General features: G+C 38.0%; 1 protein-coding gene across 5 annotated transcripts in view; it reads right to left on the reverse strand.

The window, feature by feature from the left end:
• Positions 1-22,084, reverse strand: part of SMOC1 (SPARC related modular calcium binding 1) — a 1,430,756-nt gene that overhangs the window by 638,048 nt on the left and 770,624 nt on the right. For 4 of the 5 annotated variants that reach the window (XM_044074027.1, XM_044074030.1, XM_044074028.1 and 1 more), the window contains one exon: positions 19,233-19,313. The exons of the other annotated variant lie outside the window; for it this stretch is intronic. In XM_044074027.1, the coding sequence (XP_043929962.1) occupies positions 19,233-19,313 (81 nt within the window). The remainder of the gene's footprint in view (positions 1-19,232; positions 19,314-22,084) is intronic. 5 annotated transcript variants of the gene reach the window in all.

A 22,084-nucleotide genomic window follows, 5' to 3' on the forward strand; every position in this document is an offset into this window, starting at 1 on the left:
CTGACCAATTAGGGGCAAGGGTGATGGTAGTTGTTGGGGGCATGTCAGGAGTGGGTACTGGAAGTCCCTTGGTGATGGGACACACATATCAGATACCAGGGGGTGGGATGAGGCCAGGGTTAGGCTTAGGGAAAAATACCTGTAAAGCCAATGACCTGAAATGATGAGTACCACTGATTGGAGAGAGTGCCTCTCAGGATTAGATAGACAGGTCATCTTTGGGTCTCAGTTTGGGGGACAACAGAGAATTTACCTGGATGGCGGAAAAAAGTTTTTCTAGCTCCAGACGGGGATAGAAGGTTATTATTCCTAAAGGCCTTGCCCTTGAGGGGGTAAGCTAGACTTACCTGGCAATGGTGAGGTGCACTCACTTCCATAGTGAGCAAGTGAAGGGTAAGGGTAGAGGTGTAAGCACTAAGCACCCCTATAGCTGCCTGAGTGATAGCCCCTCATAAACAGACTTAAGTTGCATAAGAGGAGGCCTGATGTTCGGCAGGCACAAGGACAAAAAGGCCCCAGGAAAAAGAAAAAAATACTGCAACTATTTCCCTCTTACATCTTCATTAGTGTCTTCCTACTGCTGTCTTCTCTCTTTTCTACTTTCTGTCAGTGTAACTTCTTGACCTCCCATTTTTCTAGCCTCCTGTCAGCATAACTTTTTGCCCTCCCTTTTCTTCATGAGGACCAAAGCAAAGTATTACTTTATGGATTATGCTTTTTTTCCGGTCTTCTATAATCTCCTTCTGCTCTTTACTTAGCTTTTTTAATAGTGCATCTCCTTTCCTTCTTTCTGTAATTAATGTAACAGTCTTTCTTCAGTTGTTGATGCTTCTACAAATTTCCCCTGACTTGCACCTTTGCTACCCTCAGTTCATTTATCACGCATTTGAGCTTGACACTTTATAATGTACCTCATTTGCATACCCACGCTCTCCCTTCCACTTCTTGAATATCCCCTCTTTTGCTATAATTACTTACTTGAAATTTCTGTTTAATCATATTGATCTTCTGTTATTTTTTCCCTTGTTTGCTTGCTCCCTAAACCCTTATCTGTAGTCTGAAGTCCTCTGTATCCGACTATTTTCTCTACTTCCAGTCATGGCACACTATAACTGTAACCCTATTCAAACTCACTTAATTGGCACTGCCAGTTGTTCCAACCCGCCTTTAGTTTCTCTTTCCTCCATATAAAAGACAATAAAACATGTTTTATTACTTTAAAAAAGTTACTCCTTAGTGATAAAGGTCAACTTCAAATGTTAAGGGGAAACATCTTGAAAGCTTGCATTTTTGATCATGACCTAAAAGCTGTGTCTTCCCCTCTGTAGTGACATCTTAACTAAAGGAGCAGAATAAGAAACTGCCACCATTTCTTCCACTGCAGGGACAATCCATATTCGCAATGCCTAATTTTCTTATTTCCCCCAGCACAGATATTGGCGAATATCTTAAGATAGCTGAGACTACTGCATATCCAGTTTCATTTCTGATAACTCGATAAATATCTTAAAATAAAGTCCCCTTGCTGTGGAAAAACAATCATTCATTATTTCACTGCATAAGGGTGGAATCAATACAGATCTTTCAGACTATACGCCAATTGCTAATTTATCTCCCTTATGGAAAATATTAGAAAAAAGTACTCATACATAACTTCTCAATCATCTAATAGATAACTAGCTTCTGCCTACAACCTAACATGGGTTCCATCCACATCACAGCACAACTGCTGCTCTGCAGAATTTTGTTAACACTGTCAACACTAACAGAAATGCCAAAAGCCAAGTCACCACTATCTTCCTATACTTATTAAAAGCTTTTGATACTGCCTTACCAAATCTTCACATCAGTGGTTCCATAGCTACCTCTCAAACAGAACACAAGCAGTGAAATGGAAAAATAATTTCTCCACTTTCTTGCCAGTGAGTATTGGTGTCCCACAAGGATTTATACTAGGCCCTATACTTTTCAACTTATTGAATGATCTGTAAACTGCTGTAAAAAATGTTACCTAATTCAATACGTTGATAACTTGAACCTAATCTGTCAAATTTCTGTCTGAAGTACAACACTTTATGTACCAGTCTTTTTTTATCATTTGAAACATGGCTAAATAATTCACAACTACTCCTAAACCCTTAAAAAAAAAAAAAAAATGACTGCTCTTTACTCCAAAACACTACTCTACCAAAACAATACTATTCACTGCTGTCTTTGTCAATAACACAATGATAACAAGTAAGCCACATAAAATTACTGCGTACCATCATAGATGACCAGTTGAAATCTGACCACCATATATCACATGTGATTAAAAACCTCATCAAAAACTAGGTGCATTAACAGAATGAAAAACTACCTCACTGAGATAGCCAGAGACGCCTCTACTTTCTTTCTGCCATCTCTCCGCTATGCTTACTCAATCTTCATTCAATTTCAGGTCTCACAACTGTCCAAACTTGAGAAAAGTTACAATAAAACGGACAAATTTGCAAAAAATAAACTATAAAAATACAGCATGGCACTGCTTAGCCCTTAGAAAATGAAACTGGTTAGAACTACCACATCTCTCTCTTTCTTTCTCGGCTACCTACAACACAGACTTCTCTGTAAGCAAGAAAATTGCCCAGCCCTTAACAATTTAATACAGCACTACTCCCCCAATAAAACGTTATGCTCTAGAGAAAAAATACTATAACCAAATTATCTAGTACTGCAGAAGACTCTCTGTATTCAATTAGTGTAACTAAACTGTGGAACCACATCTCACTACCACTGAAATCCATACAGAATGCAAAGTCATTTCAAACATAACTAAATTTTTACCAAGCAAATCAATGGATCTGCTCCTGTACAATTCCCAGATAAACCCCACTTTTATCTTCAGCCTGTCCTATCATCAAACTATTTCTGTTCATTCTGAATCCTATGCCTCATAATCAGTCTTCATCAATACCTAAAAAGTTTTACTATTATCTCCCAACCATATAGATAAGTTTGTGACACTGCTCACCCCACCTCTATACTTCCAAAATACACCTTTTGATAGCTATATAGTTATCTCTGAACCTGCTTTATACCCACCTCTTAACTACAATATTAATATTCTCTGCCCTATCTAGTTCCTTCCTTCACCTCTATTTTTTTGAAATTCTAAGCACTAATCACGTGATATATTATCTGTTTGACAAACCCACTGTTACACCTCTTCAAATGCTCAATGTTCAACATCTGCTAATAAATTTTATTTATTTGTTTTGACATGTAAGTATAAAACACAAGTGAACCAGAGCAAAAACGGCTGTAGCAGTTCTATTGTAGTTGAATAATCACCAATCCAAAGTAAAAGTTCAGCTTCTTCTTTATTCCAACAAATAAAACAGGCAAATGAGCTTTCATATCCTTGATACGCTTCATCAGATTTCATTTTAAACTAAAGCAGCTCAACTTAAATAGTGTTCTACAACTCTTAATTACACCATTTATCAAATAAATTAATTAAGAACCATCTTTCCTTAATATAGGAATATAATTAACTCTTAAAGTCACACTCAGAACTCAGTGCAGTTAAAATTCATCCTATAGTATTATGTCTATCATTTTATACATATGTAAACATGCCTTCTTAAAAGTCAAGCCACATTATATTTTCATCAAAATAGCACACTTAGAAGCAATAACTGCATACTATAAAATCAATTAATAAAAAATATGTATATAAAATATATGTATCTTAAATGCAAAATGGAAATATAGCAATCTGACATAAATATATTAATGGGTCTCTAAACAATGCTTAGATAGTATATTCAAACACCTCATTATTTATGTATAGATCATGTCTTAAGTCTTATGTGTCTCACACAACACATAAACACTTATCAATTTCTCCATAACAGTTCATATCTCAGCAGACCAATAGATGAATACATAAATGAATAAATAAGTAAGTAAATAAATATATATATAGCCAAATGCATATTTGTATCTGAAGTTATATGTAGCTATAATAAAGTGCATAGTGTCTAATATTAGTTCTTATTACAATTCATAAGATATAACAATATTGTATAATAATAATAATAACTTCTGTCCAGCATTAGCATGCTGTTCTATATTAGACCAGTATATATATGTATATATACTGATATATAAATATAAATATAAATATATAAATGAATAAATAAATCAATCAATAGTAAGACTGCATATATATATATATTAAGTCTTTACATTGTCTCACATAATTACTAAAACCACTCATTATATACATCTATATGATATTTATCATCATTATATATCTACAGTACAATAAAACGTTAATCTAATCTCAGTCAAAAAATGTATATAAGAAAAAATGAATATATATATAAAACTTCCTATAAACATCTGCTAATAAATTTTATTTATTTGTTTTGACATTTCTTAACAGGGAAAAGTCTGACTGGGCAAGTACCCTTTTTTTAGTGGAAGCCCTGGGAGAAAAGCTCCAAACATGAGAAAATAACACATGAAGTTAACCACAACAGAGTTAATTTTTTTACATCAGATAGCTATGAAAAAAAAACATGAAACACGAAATAGTTGTATAACAGAAGGTAGGTTGAGGACAGACAGATTTTACTTACATAAATAGACTTCTAGCCTCAGAAAAATTAGGTGAGAAAAAAACAGTAACATACAAGAGTATATTAGATTTGATATATTATTTTGCTGAGAAAAAATACAAGGGGAAAAAAGGTGAAAGGAAGTAGAGAGAGCAGGAGTTTTAAGATGAAAAGTGTATGAGTGGGTGTAGGTAGCAGAATGGGAGACAAGGTGAGAAGGAAGAGAAGGAAAGGAAGCCAGCAGGATAGTGATGAAAGGTGAAAGTGAGGATAAAGAAGGAGGGGTGGTAAGTGGGTAAGATACAGAAGGGTGAAGAGAAAAAGGTTATAAGTATTTTTGATAGGGTGTAACTATTTTGTATACTGAAATAGTTGCCTTTATTTCATACAAACGTAATCTTATTAGCAAATGTATGTGCAATTGTTAATCTATATAAGTTAATGTATGCTTATAATAAAAGTACTGAATGCCTATTTAAAAAGTGCATACTATATTACAGCTCTTCTGCCTGGTCCTCCACTGAAAAGGGTTTTTTTAACTATACCCAGCCAGACAGACCTAGTAAACAAAATCAAAAACTAAAAATAAATAAAATAATAACATTAAATAGCATAAATAAGACTTCTGCTGATATGCTAACCCATTAGCACAGAGTAGGTTACCCAATGTCTTGGAAGCACTTACATATACACCCTTCTCACAGGTGCTCAGACAGTGCATCTCTGCAGGTGAAATACATCCTGAAGCATTTAACTATTTCAAACACATAGCTCCTTGTGGATAAAGCTGTTTTACTTAGCTATACACATATGCGGTGGTGGTGCTGCGATAGCATTGTCACCTCACATTAAGACGTTGTCCTGTTCGATTCTCAGCTAGAGCGTCTTCTGTGTGGAGACATGCATGAATGGGCGTACCTTCGTTGAAGGTTGTGCGTCAGAGCTGGCAACTCGGTACATAAAAATCTACTGCCAATCATTAGCGGACCAGAGTTCTGCTGTGGCGACCCCTAACTGGGAAAAGCCGAAAGACACAACAACTTAGCTATACACACATCTTGCATTACCGCAGAATCTTTCCGTGTCATTTGTCTTTAAACAACATCTCAAATATAAGAAATAAAATAATTTAAAAACACAGTAAAAGGACCACTCTACCGGTACTCAACTTTAACAACAAGACTGGAAAGACTAGCATTTCAGTGTGTCACATATTTTAGAATGGAAGCATAAACCTCTGGTCAAAAAACAGTAAAACCAGAGGCTTGGTTAACTGATATGATGCAAAAACATGTATGAGGATACCTGTCTGAGTGCGAAGTATCTACAGTTTATTTTTCAAATTAAATTAACTCTCATTTTAAAAGGAAAAACAAGAATAAAATGAAAAAGGGGGAAATACATGATTTATAAAAACCCAAATGTTCTGCAAATATTCAGACTCTGTTCTTTATTGTTTATGCATGTTTATATAATTAAAGTGGACTTGATAAGCCAGACAACTTCATAGGCTTAGAAAGTTGACAATAAATCTTAAACCAGAGAAGGAAAGAGTGAGAGACCATATAAGGACAAGACTACAAGACTCTGATATGCTTGACAGACATGTTTATACGGAATAATAAAGTAATTATCTTCATAGACAGACTCTAAGGGGTCCCTTGCAAGGAAGAGGTGAACAAATGGTAAAACATATTTAACAGAAGAAGCACAGCTGTTTTGTGAAATATGTGAGCAAGAGCATAACAGAAGCACATTGTTATATTTTTAGGTGACAAAAATGGCAGATGACAAAATGTGGCCATTAAAAAACTAAATGAAATTCTAGACAGATGGTGAGGATGGGGTACAAAGCACTTGGCAAGGAAATGAGAAAGAGTCACATAAAACATTTTTTTCAGTGGAGGTGTATGTAGAAGGAAGTAAGATACCTATTCAACCTTAAAGGAGCACTACACTTTCTTAAGGAACATGGGATGGTAGAAGTCAGAGTGACAGGTTCAGATGCACCAAAAGGGGAAAAGGTGAAAGGCAGATGAAACCATTCTTACCTTTTTAAACTAAGACTTTATACTGGGGACAGATGAGCACTAATCACCATTAACTTGAAGTAATGAATTGTATGGTATCTATAAGAGAGAGTAATATACAGGATTATAACCATATCCTGGATCATAAATAAATGTTTTATGTTTGAGAAATGGATGTCAAGAAACTCACCTTAAGATTGAATCAAAGTGTAGCCTGACAGGTGACTCTAGACATCCATTCACAGCACAAAACATCTAGGTTAGCATTAGAGAAACACAGTCTTAATGTTTTGTTGTACATGGAAATTGATCTGCTCCATAAAGCTCTGAATACTACTGATTATAGAGGGTGAGGGAGATATACAGAGAAGAGCAGCCTAAAAGAAAAAAGTACAGGAATATTAACTCATTCAAACCTAAAATGCCTTTTCTGTATACTTCCAGTTCACACCCATAACTCCTTATGGCATCCAGAATTTGTCTGGGTCTACCTTCTTTAACTCGGTGACTTACAGGCTAATAATAGGCAGTATTACAAAGGGCAAGGAGTTATTAATAAAATAATACTAAGATTCTTAGTCTAGGATGTCCTGGAGTGGAGAAATTAATCTTTGTTTGCCACTTATTATTCATACTTTCATGAGATATATGACGTGGCACCAATGTGGGAGATAGGGCAATTCACTGAAAATGCTGGTTTATACCACACTATACTGGAAATACTACTAGTTGTTCATTAGTAATTATGAAAATAAGCAATATTTCCATATGTACTTAATATTTAAAAAAATGACTTACAAACTATTGAATGTCATTATGTGAAACCTTAGATGTTGCTGAAGAAAACTGTCTTTAATATTGGAACTGGAAATTGCACATCTTGAGAAATATCCAGTATTATCTGTATTGCTAATTATACAAATTAAACATGCACTTTCATACTTCTTTAAATATTTCAATAAATATGCACTTATAGGAGAATTTCTTGTTTTCATGTGAAAGTTTCGGTCTAGGTAACAAAACTGTTCTAACAACAGAAGGTTAGGTTGTATAGTTTTCAAGGTAAGAAACCACACTGGTTTGTGTTGGCCACTATTCTAACGCAAGGTTAGAGCAGAACAGTGCTGAGAGGTACTTAAACGTTGTTAAGCACGTTTCTTATATCAGAAAAGTGCTTAGCAGTTTTGTCTTTTCCCAATTCCATAGTGTAATCATACTGCTTCATGTACTACATAAACTGTAACTGAAAGTAAAGACACTAGAATAAACTTACAGATTTTACCATGGCAAACCTATAATGCAAAATCAGCAAAAATGTCAGGTTCCACAAACACAGGAGGGGAGTTAGCATTATGTAAGAGGTGCATTGTTTTTCTGCATTTCTCCTGATGTTGTGTTTTAACATTATAGATCTAGCCATACAAACTGGGCCTTGCCCAGCAAAACTGCCCTTTAACAGTCACTGACTGCTTCTGCTTTAAAAGTGCTGCCTTGCAAGTAGGAAGAAAGTGGCTCATCTCTGTCATACGAACATGAAGACACAAATAAGCTTTAGGTCTCTGCACAGAGGTTAAGTATGAGGTAAATGAGGTTTGGGACAGACCAGTTTGTCCTAGGACATCTTCAAGTGGGGCTAGGTGAACAGAGCAGCAGGAATTAGGAGGCTAGGGGGAGGATAGGGTTAAATGGGAAGGAGGGATGATTGGAAGGAAATGAGGTAAGGGTAGGAAGGTGCTTAATGGGTTTTAGGCAAGTGTAACTGGGGTAGAAGTCACATTTTTGGCTTGAACTTGGTATGGCGGGTTCTGCATCCAAGATGACCTGTAGGTATTGGTGTGGTCAGGTAGGCCTTAAAATTGTTGCATGTGGAACAGGTGGGTAATGTTCACTAATGAGGTGCCGTAGTAGTTTTTTTTTTTTTTTTTAAACTCCGTAAAGTGTAAAATACTACCCTTCAGGAAAGTCAGGCTAGTGCAATTCGGTAGTTTACTGTCTTGCCACATTTATTACTAAAGTGTTTTCAATTTGGGTGTTAGTTTGACGTTTTCAGTTTGTCAGGATTGGATGCAAGAACCGGCTCATGAGTAGATGCCTCAATTGCAGGGGTTTCTGATATTTTACTTGGGAATTGGAGCTTCACATTGTGGGAGTGGCTCTTAATTGCATATTGCCATTATTAACTGGGGCTAAATTGTGTATGTCCGGGGGGAGCCTCTTCAAAAAAAAAAATGTTCTGTTTAGTGGGATGGTAGAGACATAATAAGGGTCCGTAGTATGCAGCATGATCCTTGTTTCTATCCCTCTTGCCTGGCAAGTAGTCGTTAGTAGTGGTGGTAGAATTTTGTAGGATTTCCACTGGATTTAGTTACACGCTCCAAAGCTTAGGATGAATTGCAGGTCTTCACCTCTCGGCAGTTGTCAGCATGATCGGTTGTTGTGGTGCACCCCCCCCTTTTCTTTTCTCTGTTTCCTCATCAAAATAGTCCTTGTTTCAGGTTACGTGGATCACATAGTAGTCCTTGTTTTTGGTTACTTGGGTCACATTTAAGAATGGTTATTTCTTTTCTGATATGGCAAACTTGTTTTTAACAAGAAAATTTAATAAATAAAAAAAAAAAAAAAAAAAAAAGAGATGGTTGTACGGGTATTTTACAGTTGAGCCATGAATGATTTCCTGGGCTACGGGATCTCCAGCCGAATGGTTCCTTTCTGTGCATGCGAGATGCAGTGATAACTATTGCGAATAGGACAGGGTAATTCATACCTTTCAACTGTCCAGCCTACACGTTTCATTTTGTTTCACCTAAACATCAAGACCTGTCAGCCTGGTGCTTGCCTTTTATTGCAGCTCTTTTATATATAAAAAAAAAAAAAAAAAAAAACTGTCCATTGCCATGCAGTTAAAATTACAGCATTAGGGGCTTTTGGGTAGTGGATGCTATTATCAGTAATGAAAGTGATGATTTATCTCCCAGTATTCTGGCACTTGGAAGCTGTGTAGTGAAGCCATGAACATCTTCCGTGGGCTGCAGGCTTGCTCAGATAATGGCTGTGTTGAGGGGCAGGCTTGCTGCACAGTTCCAGTTTGAGCTCCTAAAAAGTCAAGCTGGGTAACAGCTGAAGTTGGGTGTGTGTGTGCTACTTAAATATGCACATTTTGCTGACTATCCTGATATCTAAATCTTAACTAGTATGTATTATGCTGGAGGCTTGTTGGCTTTCCCTTGTGGAGGGCAGATCAAGCATCGAGGGAGGGTGTGCTGTGCCTTTGAATTCTGTTGCATTTTGGGTTCTCGCACAGTAGAGTTTTATTTAGCACAGTACTTGTTTCAGGCCATTATTGCTGCACTGTATATAATGCCGGTGTGTTTGTGAAACTTTTATATTTTGTTTGGCTGTTGAACCTGAAATAAACTGGTCATATTGGCTTTCTGTTTTCATTACTACATTGGGATGGGGTACTTTGTACAACTGCAGTTTGCTGAGGCAGTCTTATTCATACAAGTACACTTGCTGGTTTGTGTTTAGGCAGGCAGGTACTGGGTTAACTGTGCTAGGATTATACAGTTATGAAGGAAAGGAGGTAAGGTACAGCCAGGAAGTGGTAACTAAAAGGGGGGAGGGGAGTTAAAGTTGATAAACTAAAGGGCTGGGCTCCTAGGTGTGGGTGTTTTAGAATGCACCCATTCCTCCCTCTTACTTGTTTAGAAAAGGTGGTTCTTACGTGCTGTGTATTTGAGAAATGAGGTGGGCTGGTTTGGAGGGGAAATGGGTGAAGACTCATTCTCCCTTTCTTTGTGGATGGCTTAGATGTACATTGGGATGAGTAGTGACACAATACCGGTGTTGGTATGCGTCAACATAGTGGGAGGTTTAACACTGGTGTTTAATATAGTGGTGAGTGGTTCAGTGTTGTCCTAACTCACTAACACCTACGTGGTGGTGTGGAATGTCACACATCTAGCAGCCTATACACAGAGTGTATTTCTGCAAATTAAACATAAACAGTATAAAATTTTAAAATGTGAATATTTTGTGAACAGTAAAATCTATTAAATTTCCCTATTGTGTTTTTTGTGGCCTGTGAGGCACTTGCAAGTGGCAGTCAAGTTCGCGCATGTGGGGACTTCTGTTAGCCGTTAGGGGGAGGGCGGGAAGTTGAGAAGGTTTCAGAAAGTCTAGTGTGTTTGTCTTTTTTTTTTTTAATATATACATACACATGTAAAGGAGGCTAAAGTTAAGTAATCCTGCTTCAATGTACGGAAAACAGAAAAAAAAGTACACTGCAGCGAATAGAAATATGTGGATATGTGGGGAGACAAGGCTAAAGAAACAGGACAGTTTTCTTACTATAGCTGTTTCTCACAGCTTCATGCTTTAATGTAGTGCTATTATCTTCTGGAGTTTGCATGCTGTGTGGAATTGGGTGCACATTTCTGTCTTGTGGATGGCTGCATGGAGCTGGGGAATGTCTCCCTGCTCACATTCCGAATATTGTCAGGGATTAGTATTCACTAATAATAAAGTAGGAAAGAACATTCTCTCCAGACATTTGGGTTTAACTGTGTATTTAACTCTTGCCTCTCAACTGTCTGATTTTATGGGCCAGCTGCATACATCCCAACTGTATAGATTTTTGCAGAATGTCCAGATTTTGCCCCATAATTTTAGCCCTTTATGCATAAAATTGTGGTTTCCTGACAAATCACTGTGGGTTGAAGTCAGAAAATGACAGACATCTGAGTTTCATTCTTCATAGCATTTGGAAAATTCATGCTAATGCAAAACCTATTCTAAGTGCAATACTTAAAATGTCCCTATTTTGGCCCTTTGTCTTCTCATGGTGGCTGGCTTTGTCCAGATTTCTCACGCTAAGAGATTGAGAGGTATAGCCAGCTATAATTACAGCTTTATTCTTACTCTCTCTCCTAAAATTTTGTTCTCTAACCACATAATTTTCCCGCACATCTGATTATACTCTACCAGGGCAGGGAGTAGCTGCAGAGTCATGCTGTATTTAAATTTAAATTTTTTTTTTTTTGATACCAGCATGCCTGGAGTCTTTGGTGGTTGGGGCAGCTGGCCTTAAATGCAAGTGGTCTAAGTAGGGTATACTTGCTAAGAAGCAGCAGGGGGTAAGTTGTCCAATGGAACAGTAGCCTCCATGCTTGGGTGGAGTGTCATATTGCAGTTGGGTGATTTGGATGTCTGGGTTAGGGGAAAGGGACAGTTACCAGATTCATGTCATCTTTTGAGATTTGTCTTGGCTGGCATAGGTACTTTATAGGTTGTGGGGTATGAGCAGAACCTTCTAAAATTTGATGCAACTTTGGTTATTTATCAATGTTTTAATTATGTTTAGTATGCTGTTTTAATTGGAAGGTAAGATATTCTGCTGGGGAAGCTGGGTTCATGTGTGGTAAACAGTATGGTACCAAGTTGCACATTATTTGTACTCATTAAGGCATTTCAAGGTTGGGACAGTTGGGGTAGTGTAGGGCCAACTGAGGATAAGGTATGTTGGGTGGCAAGTTATAATAGGGTTTGATTTTGTTTATGGGGAGTTTGGGGGTTCTTATTGGTGTGGAGGAGTGTCACCAATTTCAGGATCAGGGGTGTTCTTATCTAAGTGGAACAGAGGTGGATTTTACCCTTGTCCGGAAAGGGATATAGGTGGAGCCATTGGATGGAATTCGCACTTTGGGTTTTGTAATCAGCTGCATTGCAATGACTATGGATGGTTTAATTACTGGTTAATTTTGTTGAGAACTCAAAGGATGGTTACAGAGTGAAAATTTTATTTATAGAATAGGCCTTTTAATACAATGATTTTGTTTTATTTCGCATGGGTATCAGTGGTATCATTAATATGGGAGGTGAGAAGAAACTTTATGGAGAACTTTATTAAGACATTCTAAGTTTTATTGGGGTTTTGAATTCAGTAGAGGGTGCATTTATGCAGTTGATGAAAGGGACATAATGTCATTAAGATGTGCAGTATTTACAGCCTTTTCTTTTACAGATCACACTGAGGTCGCAGATGTGGACGTGCAGAGTGGGCATTTCTTGGTGGGCTGAAGGAATGTGGACTCGACAGGTGAGAGAAGAAGCTGAAGAATGTGTCGGTTGATGGAGCAGTATGTAAGGGGGTCATGGTTTTCCAGCAGGCAGCTGAATATGGACTTTGTATGGGGCTTTTCCTTCCTGCAGCCACAAGGTAATATCCTGTTTTTGTTGATCTTGTGTGGGGAGCAGCAGGATTGAATTTTACGCTGTATTATTGGTAGCTGGTGTTTTCCTTGGAATGGGTCAGGTAGGCGGATTACCATGGGAATGTACCAAGTAATGGTTTACTGCTGAAGAAGGTATTGGTGAGACATGTGAGGTGGCATTTAGGACTACATGATTGTTGCAGGATTATGGGGCTGATTTATAAGTTAATTTTATGGTATGGGGGGGGGGTTATCTTGGCCAAACTGTGTTGCAGCCATCAGGGGTAGGGAATTAGTGGGTTACATTGAGTAAGTTGGCTCAGGCTGGTGAGCTATGTGGGGTGTTTGGTGTAGGGTGATTTAGCTTTGAGTTACTGCACTTTAATGGGATACAGGGTTGGGTTAATTTTCTACATTCTGGATGGTAATGGCATGTCACTGACCTTGATTGACCTGGTGCATTGGGTGTTTTCTTATTTAGTTGAAGGTATAATTCAATAAATGGTTACTGAAGTGAGTGGTGGTACGCTGCTTCATAAGTAAGCGAGTGGAGGTATGGATGCTGGATGCTGCTTATTGATCAGGATGTATGGGGTCACACTGTCCTATGTTAATGTTACACGGATGCTATTTTTACCTATATCATGTTTTGGTGGAAGGGGAAATTAATAAATATTGGTTAACAATCATGTCTATGGAAGTTTAATAAAGGTCGTCAAATGTTATTTGGTGTGATGTGCTTATTGAAGGGGACCGGGACAAGTGGGCTATTATACTTCACACATGATCATTTGTATGGCACCCTTGTAGTGTCCTCCGAGCATCATTATTTAGCGGATAGCTAGGCGATCTTTTTTTATTAATAGGCAGTTATTACTGCTCCCTATTGTAATTCAGAAACTAGTAACTCTGAGACAAAAAAACTAACAAAAGAAGTATGAAAAAGAAGAACAGCAAATGTCAAACATCACTGTCCACCCCCCGCACCCCAAAGTTATATATACCACTTCCTACATCTCCAAACCTCACAGAAAAGGGAATACTCTGAGAAAGAGCAATCATGGATGCACATTCAGTCTTGTTGTTCTAGGGCTCACAATTAGGAGTCTTAGAATATCAAATGGTGACTATTATTACTTGAAAATGACACAGTACAAATGTCTGAAGAATTTTATCCTAGAGAAATCAATAGTCTTCTTGTATTAGATGAAAAAGTAATTTAATAGTGATGCTACAGTTAATGCTTGGCTAAAGTATATACAGCCCACTAACAGTACAACAGAACAGAACATCCCTGAGCATTGAATATAACAGAGCACCTCTTTGAATACAACTTTCTTTCACTGAAGATATAATTGGACTGTCCACTCCTAACTATTTATGTTAAAAGGATGAAAAAGTAATTTAATAGTGATGCTACAGTCAATGCTTGGCTAAAGTATATACAGCCCACTAACAGTACAACAGAACAGAACATCCCTGAGCATTGAATATAACAGAGCAGCTCTTGACTGCTGAATACAACTTTCTTTCACTGAAGATATAATTGGACTGTCCACTCCTAACTATTTATGTTAAAAGCACAGTACACAGTTTTATTATTTGGAAGCCACTGTTTTATACTAAGCAGTTTTGAAGAACAAATGTCTCAGTACTTTAACTTGTATTGCTAAGTGTAGCAACAAAGTTCAGACCACAAGGAATTTAATTTGCTTACTGTGATTATGTACAAGACAAATGGAAATTAGTGTATTATTTCAGTAATGAAGAGAAAAACAAACAAGATGACTATATTAAGCCAAGATAATCCATTTGGATAGTTATGTATGACAAACATTTATTTATGTATTTACTTAATACATGGTTGCAAAATTAAACATGTTGATAAAACTGTACAGCACAGTATCTCAGCAGAAAATTCTCTGGATGACAGCTCCAGGGTCAGAGGTTCAATTGTGACCACTGGTCACTGTCTGTGTAGAGAATGCATGTTCTTCCTAGGTCTGTGTGAAGTTTTCTCTGGGTACTCCAGTTTTCTCCTCAAAATATGATGCTCAATTGGCTACACCAAACTGTTCGTATGTTAATACATTCTGTATTTACCTTGGACCTTGTGGAACAGGTCAAGAACCAATCCACTTAACTATTCAATAAATGTTAAAATAAAATAATAAAGAAATACTGATTTGGTTGCAATTCTATCTGTAATAAATGACAATGATTTTTTTAAAGCAATCACTGGGAATATAGATAAAACAACACTTTGAATCTGTTATTACAAATAATTCAGGATAAACTTTTACTGAGTAAGGCAGCAACATAAAAAGCAAAATCCCCTTGAAGGCTGCCTGCCTAATAATGACTCCTCTTGATTGGCTCTCACCCCAGTAAAGGAGAACAAGGGGACCAACTGGCTAGGGCTGATGGTCTACAGGTAGTGGGAGACAAATAAACTACAAAAAAGAATGGTTTATAAAATTAAAAAAAGTTTTATGGAAGATCATCATCATCTTCTTTTGGCTGTTCCCGTTAGGGATCGCCACAGCAGACCACCTGTTTCCATTTCTTCCTGTCCTCTGCATCTTGCTCTGTCACACCAACCACCTGCATGTCCTCTCTCACAACATCCATAAACCTTATCTTTGGCCTTCCTCTTTTCCTGTTACCTGGTAGGTTCATCCTTAGCATCTTTTTCCCAATATACTCAGCATCCCTCCTCAGCACATGTCCTAACCAATGTAATCGTGCCTGTCTGCCTTTGTCTCCAAACCTTCCAACCTGGGCTGACCCTCTGATATACTTATTCCTAATCCTGTCCACCCTCGTCACACCCAGTGCAAATCTTAACATCTTTAATTCTGCTACATCCAGCTCAAACTCCTGCCTTTTTGTCAATGCCACTGTCTCCAACCCATATAACATAGCTGGTCTCACTACCCTCTTGCAGACCTTCCCTTACAGGTACTCGTCTGTCACAAATCACTCCTGACACACTTCTCCACCCACTGCATCCTGCCTGTACTCTCTTCTTCACCTCTCTTCCACACTCACCGTTACACTGAACTAATGACCCCAAGTATTTAAACTCATCCACCTTCGCCACCTCTACTCCTTGCATCCTCACCATTCCTCTATCCTCCCTCTCATTCACACACATATATTCTGTTTTAGTCCTGCTGACCTTCATTCCCCTTCTCTTTCGAGCATATCTCCATCTCTCCAGGGTCTCCTCCACCTGTTCCCTACTCTCACTACAGATCAATGTCATCTGCAAACATCATAGTCCACGGGGACTCCTGTCTGATCTCGTCTGTCAACCTGTCCATCACCATTGCAAATAAGAAAGGGCTCAGAGCTGATCCTTGATGTAACCCCACCTCCACCTTAAACGCATCCGTCACTCCCACCGCAGACCTCATCGCTGTCACACTACCCTCGTACATATCCTGTACCACTCTTACATACTTTTCTGACACTCTTGACATCCTCAAACAATACCACAACTCCTCTCTAGGCACCCTGTCGTATGCTTTCTCTAAGTCTACAAAAACACAATGCAACTCCTTCCGACATTCTCTGTACTTCTCCATCAACACTCTCAGAGCAAAGATCGCATCTGTAGAGCTCTTTCCTGGCATGAAACCATACTGCTGATCACTAATCATCACGTCCCTTCTTAACCTTGCTTCCACTACTCCTTTCCCATAACTTCATGCTGTGACTGATCAATTTACTCCCTCTGTAGTTACTACAGCTCTGCACATCACCCTTATTCTTAAAAATTGGTACCAAAACACTTTTTCTCCATTCCTCAGGCATCCTCTCACTTTCCAAGATTTCATTAAACAATTTGGTTAAAACGCCACTGCCATTTCACCTAAACACCTCCATGCTTCCACAGGTATGTCATCTGGGCCAACAGCCTTTCCATTCTTCATTCTCTTCATAACTATCCTTACTTCCTCCTTGCTAATCCATTATACTTCATGATTCACTATCCCTACATCATCCAACCTTCTCTCCCTCTCATTCTCTTCATTCATCAACCCCTCAAAGTACTCTTTCTATCTCCTCAACACACTCTCCTAGCTTGTGAGTATGTTTCCCTCATACTTTATCACCTTTACCTCCTGCACATCTTTCCTAGCTCGGTCCCTCTCTCTAGCCTCTTGCACATCTTTCCTAGCTCGGTCCCTCTGTCTAGCCAATCGGTACAGGTCCTTTTCTCCCTCCTTAGTGTCCAACTTTTCATACAACTCTTCATATGCCTTATCCTTGGCCTTCACCACCTCTCTCTTTGCCATGCACCTCATCTTCTTATACTCCTGTCTACTTTCTTCATCTCTCTGACAATCCCACTTCTTCTTTGCCAACCTCTTTCTCTGCATACTCTCCTGTACTTCCTCATTCCACCACCACGTCTCCTTGTCATCCTTCCTCTGTCCAGAAGTGATACCAAGCACCTTTCTAGCCGTCTCCCTTACTAGCTCTGCTGTAGTTACCCAGCTATTTGGTAACTCTTCACTGCCACCCAGTGCCTGCCTTAACTCATCCCTGAACTCCACCTCACAATTACCCTTTTTCAATTTCCACCATTTGATCCTTGGTGCTGCCCTCACACTCCTCCTCCTCCTCCTCTTCTTGATAACCAACATCATTCTACAAACCACTATCCTATGCTGCCTAACTACACCTTCTCCGGTCACCACTTTACAGTCTCCAATCTCCTTCAAACTGGCCCTCCTACATAAGATATAATCCACCTGTGTGCAATTTCCTCCACTCTTGTATGTCACCCTATGCTCCTCCCTCTTGTTAAAATATGTATTCACCACAGCCATGTCCATCCTTTTCGCAAAATCCACTACCATCTGACCTTCTGCATTCCTTTAACACCATACCTACCCATCACTTCCTCATCCTCTCTGTTCCCTTCACCAACATGCCCATTGAAATCTGCTCCAATCACCACTCTCTCACCCTTGGGTACAGTCATCACCACTTCATCCGATAAAGATAAGTATATATGCTGGAGAATGTTGAGCACCTCAGACTAGCCGTAATAATCATGTAGAGGAAACAGATGAATCCTTGGGAGAAAATAACTTTAGAAAAACTGTTGAAGGAAAAAAAAAACTCAAATACTCTCCTGAAAGAAGATGATGTCATGGACCAGGAGATGTCATGGACCACACTAACACGTGCCAGGAGCAGCTGTAAGACAACCAGTCAGCAGTAGGTAAAATAAAAGAACAACAGAACACGTCACAGGGAATCTGGATTTAATAACGTTATTAATGTAGAATCAAAAATATAGAATGAAGAAGCAGTGATGATCAACAAGATAAAATCTAAAGGGAAAAAGTGATCTCTTCAAATATGCTCGCACTTAATATGGGCTCAGTTCTGAACAATAAAATTTCAGCTCGAAGGAATAAAATAAGAACTACATATTTATAACTTCTAATGCATGCAGTAAGGGCACAATCCACAAATGATGGAATAATAAAATAATTAACTAGGTTCTCTTATTCACTCAGTACTAGGCTTCCCCATGTCATATTGGATTATGTTTCCACTATGAGATACAGCTCACTTCAGTATCAGAACATTTCTGGTTCATATGTAATCACAAAAACACCCAGAAGAATACCAGCTAATGCCAGCTACCTGTAAAAGGAAAGGATTACTCTACTATTTTTGGAGGATTTTTTTTCTTTTGCTATTCACTTCTGCGTCTTAACATCTACATATGTCATGTTAGAACAGATAATGCTTAGGTTTTTCTAGGAGGACCTCCCCATAGGAATGGTTAGTGTCCCCTTTCTCTCTCATAACGACACATTGCTTTTCCCCTTCTATTATTATTAGCATATGGGCTTCCCTCAGTTGTCATTTCTTAACCACAGCTGGCTCTGTATGTGATCCTACTACTAAATGTCGTCTGTAACCTGAGGTACAGATTTCTGCAGAGACCACATCACCCCTTTGCTGTGATTTATGAGTTTCCTCGATTCCCCTAGGGCCCATGTAAGTGTAGTGGTCACTGGATCTGTTCATTCTGTCTCCATGGTAACAGCTCACAATTCCTTTTCCTTGTAGTCACATAGCTCAGCAAGTCTGACTCCTCCAGGTGACAGTTGTCACAATAGACACATGTCCACTCATCCACAACACTGGCGAATAATTTTATTTACTGCAAGCTCCCTCTGCTGGCAAATGCTATGTCAGATGAGACTGCTTCCAACACATGGTACAACATTACTATCAGCAAGTAAGCACAAAAAACAATCAAATTAATTTCACAAGCCACTTCTGATCAATGTGTCTGAGAGCCACTAACACAGAATTTTATCTTTTGTATTACGAATATGAGGTCTTACCTTGTGGTTTGAGGCTGGAGCTGTTCATTTTGGAGTCTTTGATGACTAACTGCTTAATCCAAAGAGTTGGTGCTGTGATCTCTGAAACAGAAACATGCTGTAATTAAATATGGCATCACGTGTGCTACAGAGGACATGAAATGAACACAGAATTAGAATGTATTTTTATGTTGTTTGGTAACCTTTTGCTTTTTCTTGTTTGTGTTATTTATAGTTCTATTCTATTTTGATACACTCTACCCATCCGTTTTCATTGGACACAATAATACAGAAATGCGGTAACCATTAACCTATAAGTAGAAACATTTCATTAGTAGATGCTGTCTCCTTGTTCATTTTTCTAAAGCATCCCATGATGGCTCCTACATCCCTGATAAAATAATGTGACTAATATAGTATATTTAGGAGGTCTGAACTCAAACAGAAAGTGCATCAAATCTAGACAACCATGATAATAAGAAACAATATATTAGAATATCAAACAATTACTCTATACAGAACAAGTTAAGAAGCACTGCATACATTTTTCAGAGAAAACACATATATAACATGGCTCTGTCCCACTAACAATTTAAAACCGTGTCAGTTTTGTGAACAAGGTTGGGCTTTTTTCCATTACAGATAGCAGGTAAAATACAACAAGCTAATTGGATCATCACTTGTTGGCACAATGCTACCTTATTAAATAAGGCAACATTCACAGTTGTGGAGTTTGCATTCCATATCCAATAGAGTTAGCAATCATCTGTGTTATGATTTTATTCTATTAGTGTTTAGATTTGATATTACCCTCTAAATTACTGTGTTCAATGACATTCACAGTTCTCAGCAGAAATAGCTCATAACTGTCAGCCTGAGTACATACGAGTATACATACACTGAAATGTATGTATTCACACCTCTACAGTTTATGAGCAGCTTATAAACAAACACACCACAAACTGAAACACACACATATCAAAAAAGAATGATAAACAACATGCAAAAAAGTCACATGCTTTCTTCAGGAGACTGTGATCTCAGGGAATGTGAAAAACAAACTATCCAATTGCCAACAAACTACACCTATATGGAGTGAGCAATAATGCACAGGTAGCTTACTCCCTCAACAGTAAAGCCTGAGCAGCTATGGCAGTCTGAAATCAAACAATGGCATGTAAGCCTTAGTACAGTGAAAACTCAAACATAACACAAGGACTTAAGTATAATCTATCAGCAGAGAGAATGTTAAGAAATAAATTGTTGAATGTACAGTGAATCAAAACAGAGTAAAAAAGTAAATCATGGGCATACCTCTCAACTGTCCAGATTTTTGCATAATGTCCAGACTTTTGACTCATATTTTGGTCTGTTTCTCATAAAATTGTGTTTTTTTCTGGCAAATCATTGAGGACTGAATTCCGAAAATAATGGCAGACATTTGAGTTTCAGACTTCACATCCTTTAGAAAAGTCATGCTAATGCAAAACCTATTATTCTATCAACTTTCTAAGCTTGTAAGAATAATACTTAAAAAGTGTCTGTATTTTTTGGATTTTGTGCCCCTAGATTAAAGAAAGTGTGCATAAAACCACAAATAAGGAGAAGAGCAGTAAAACATAAAGCAAAAATAAGAAGCAGAAAATGAAAACATTTTCAGAAATCTAGATAAAGAAAAGGGTAAATATAGCTAGGAAAATGGGAGAATCAAAGGAAAAAGGATGTCAAACCTAGGAAGCTATGTTAGGGATAGATACTTGACACAATTAAAAAGAAATAAGGATGACAGTAACCTTTTTGCATATGGTATTAACAGGTATAGAAGTACAGGAATAGAAGGAAAAGGTTAAAAAGGTGCTGAAAGAAACCAGGATGTTGAGAATAAATGTTTCAGCTAAGGTGCATTACAAAAAATGTAATACAATTAATTAGGGATTTAATATAATCCAAAGGTAGGTGAATAGGTTAATAAGGGTACTTAAGTTTTTACATGGCTAGACCTGTAAAGGTCATTTTCCTAGTAACCTTCTATGAGCCTATGTGTGTGGATGTGTGGGGTGGGGATGAGGTGTAGCCTTTTCAATCCAAAGATCTAATAACGGCCCATTATATTAATTTTACTAGGTAACTCATTCATCATGCAAACTGCTTCCTCAGTTTTTATGCAACTGTTTAATTTCAGCAGCCAGGATGGTGATTACTGAATCCTTGGCTGGAGATGTCTGTACAGGGAAATAAAATGGAAACATATTTAGCACATCTAGAATGAATAAAACCATCTTTCCTATTGCCCATTGTGCATCACAACTGTATATCCTGAAATGGTGCATTTACATAATGAAATGCAGCATAAGTTGGATAGGAAACTGGCTCACAAACAGAACCCAGAAAGTTAGGGTGGGCAGTTCTATGTCATCTAAAAGACATTTTACTAGCAGTGTACCCCAGGGTTCAGTCCTTGGGCCATTCCTCTTTGGCATTATTTCTTGGATGCAAAGCTAACAATAAGAGTTTGTGGCTGACCAAGTCTGTAGATGTCTGCAAACATGGTGCCATCATACACTCCTCAGGGGAAACCAAGATCCTCAAACAAGGCCTGCCCCAAACAAATAGCTGGCATCAAAACCATAGACTAAAATTAAATGCCAAGAAGTGTATAACTGTATCCTTCAACATGCATGATCCCTTGTAGTTATCACACAAACATACCCCTAAAAATTGATCTTGTAATTAGGGATTTGGGAGCCTATGTTGACCATGAACTATTCTTTGATCACTAAATATCCATTGTTGGAAGGGCACCCTTTTTTCATGGTACAGCTTATATCTGAAGGCATTGATTCCAGATCCAGAAATATAATCATTCCACTGTA

This window comes from Protopterus annectens, chromosome 6.part0 (assembly GCF_019279795.1).
Source record: "Protopterus annectens isolate FY-2018-M chromosome 6.part0, PAN1.0, whole genome shotgun sequence".
Classification (NCBI taxonomy): Eukaryota; Metazoa; Chordata; order Ceratodontiformes; family Protopteridae; genus Protopterus; species Protopterus annectens.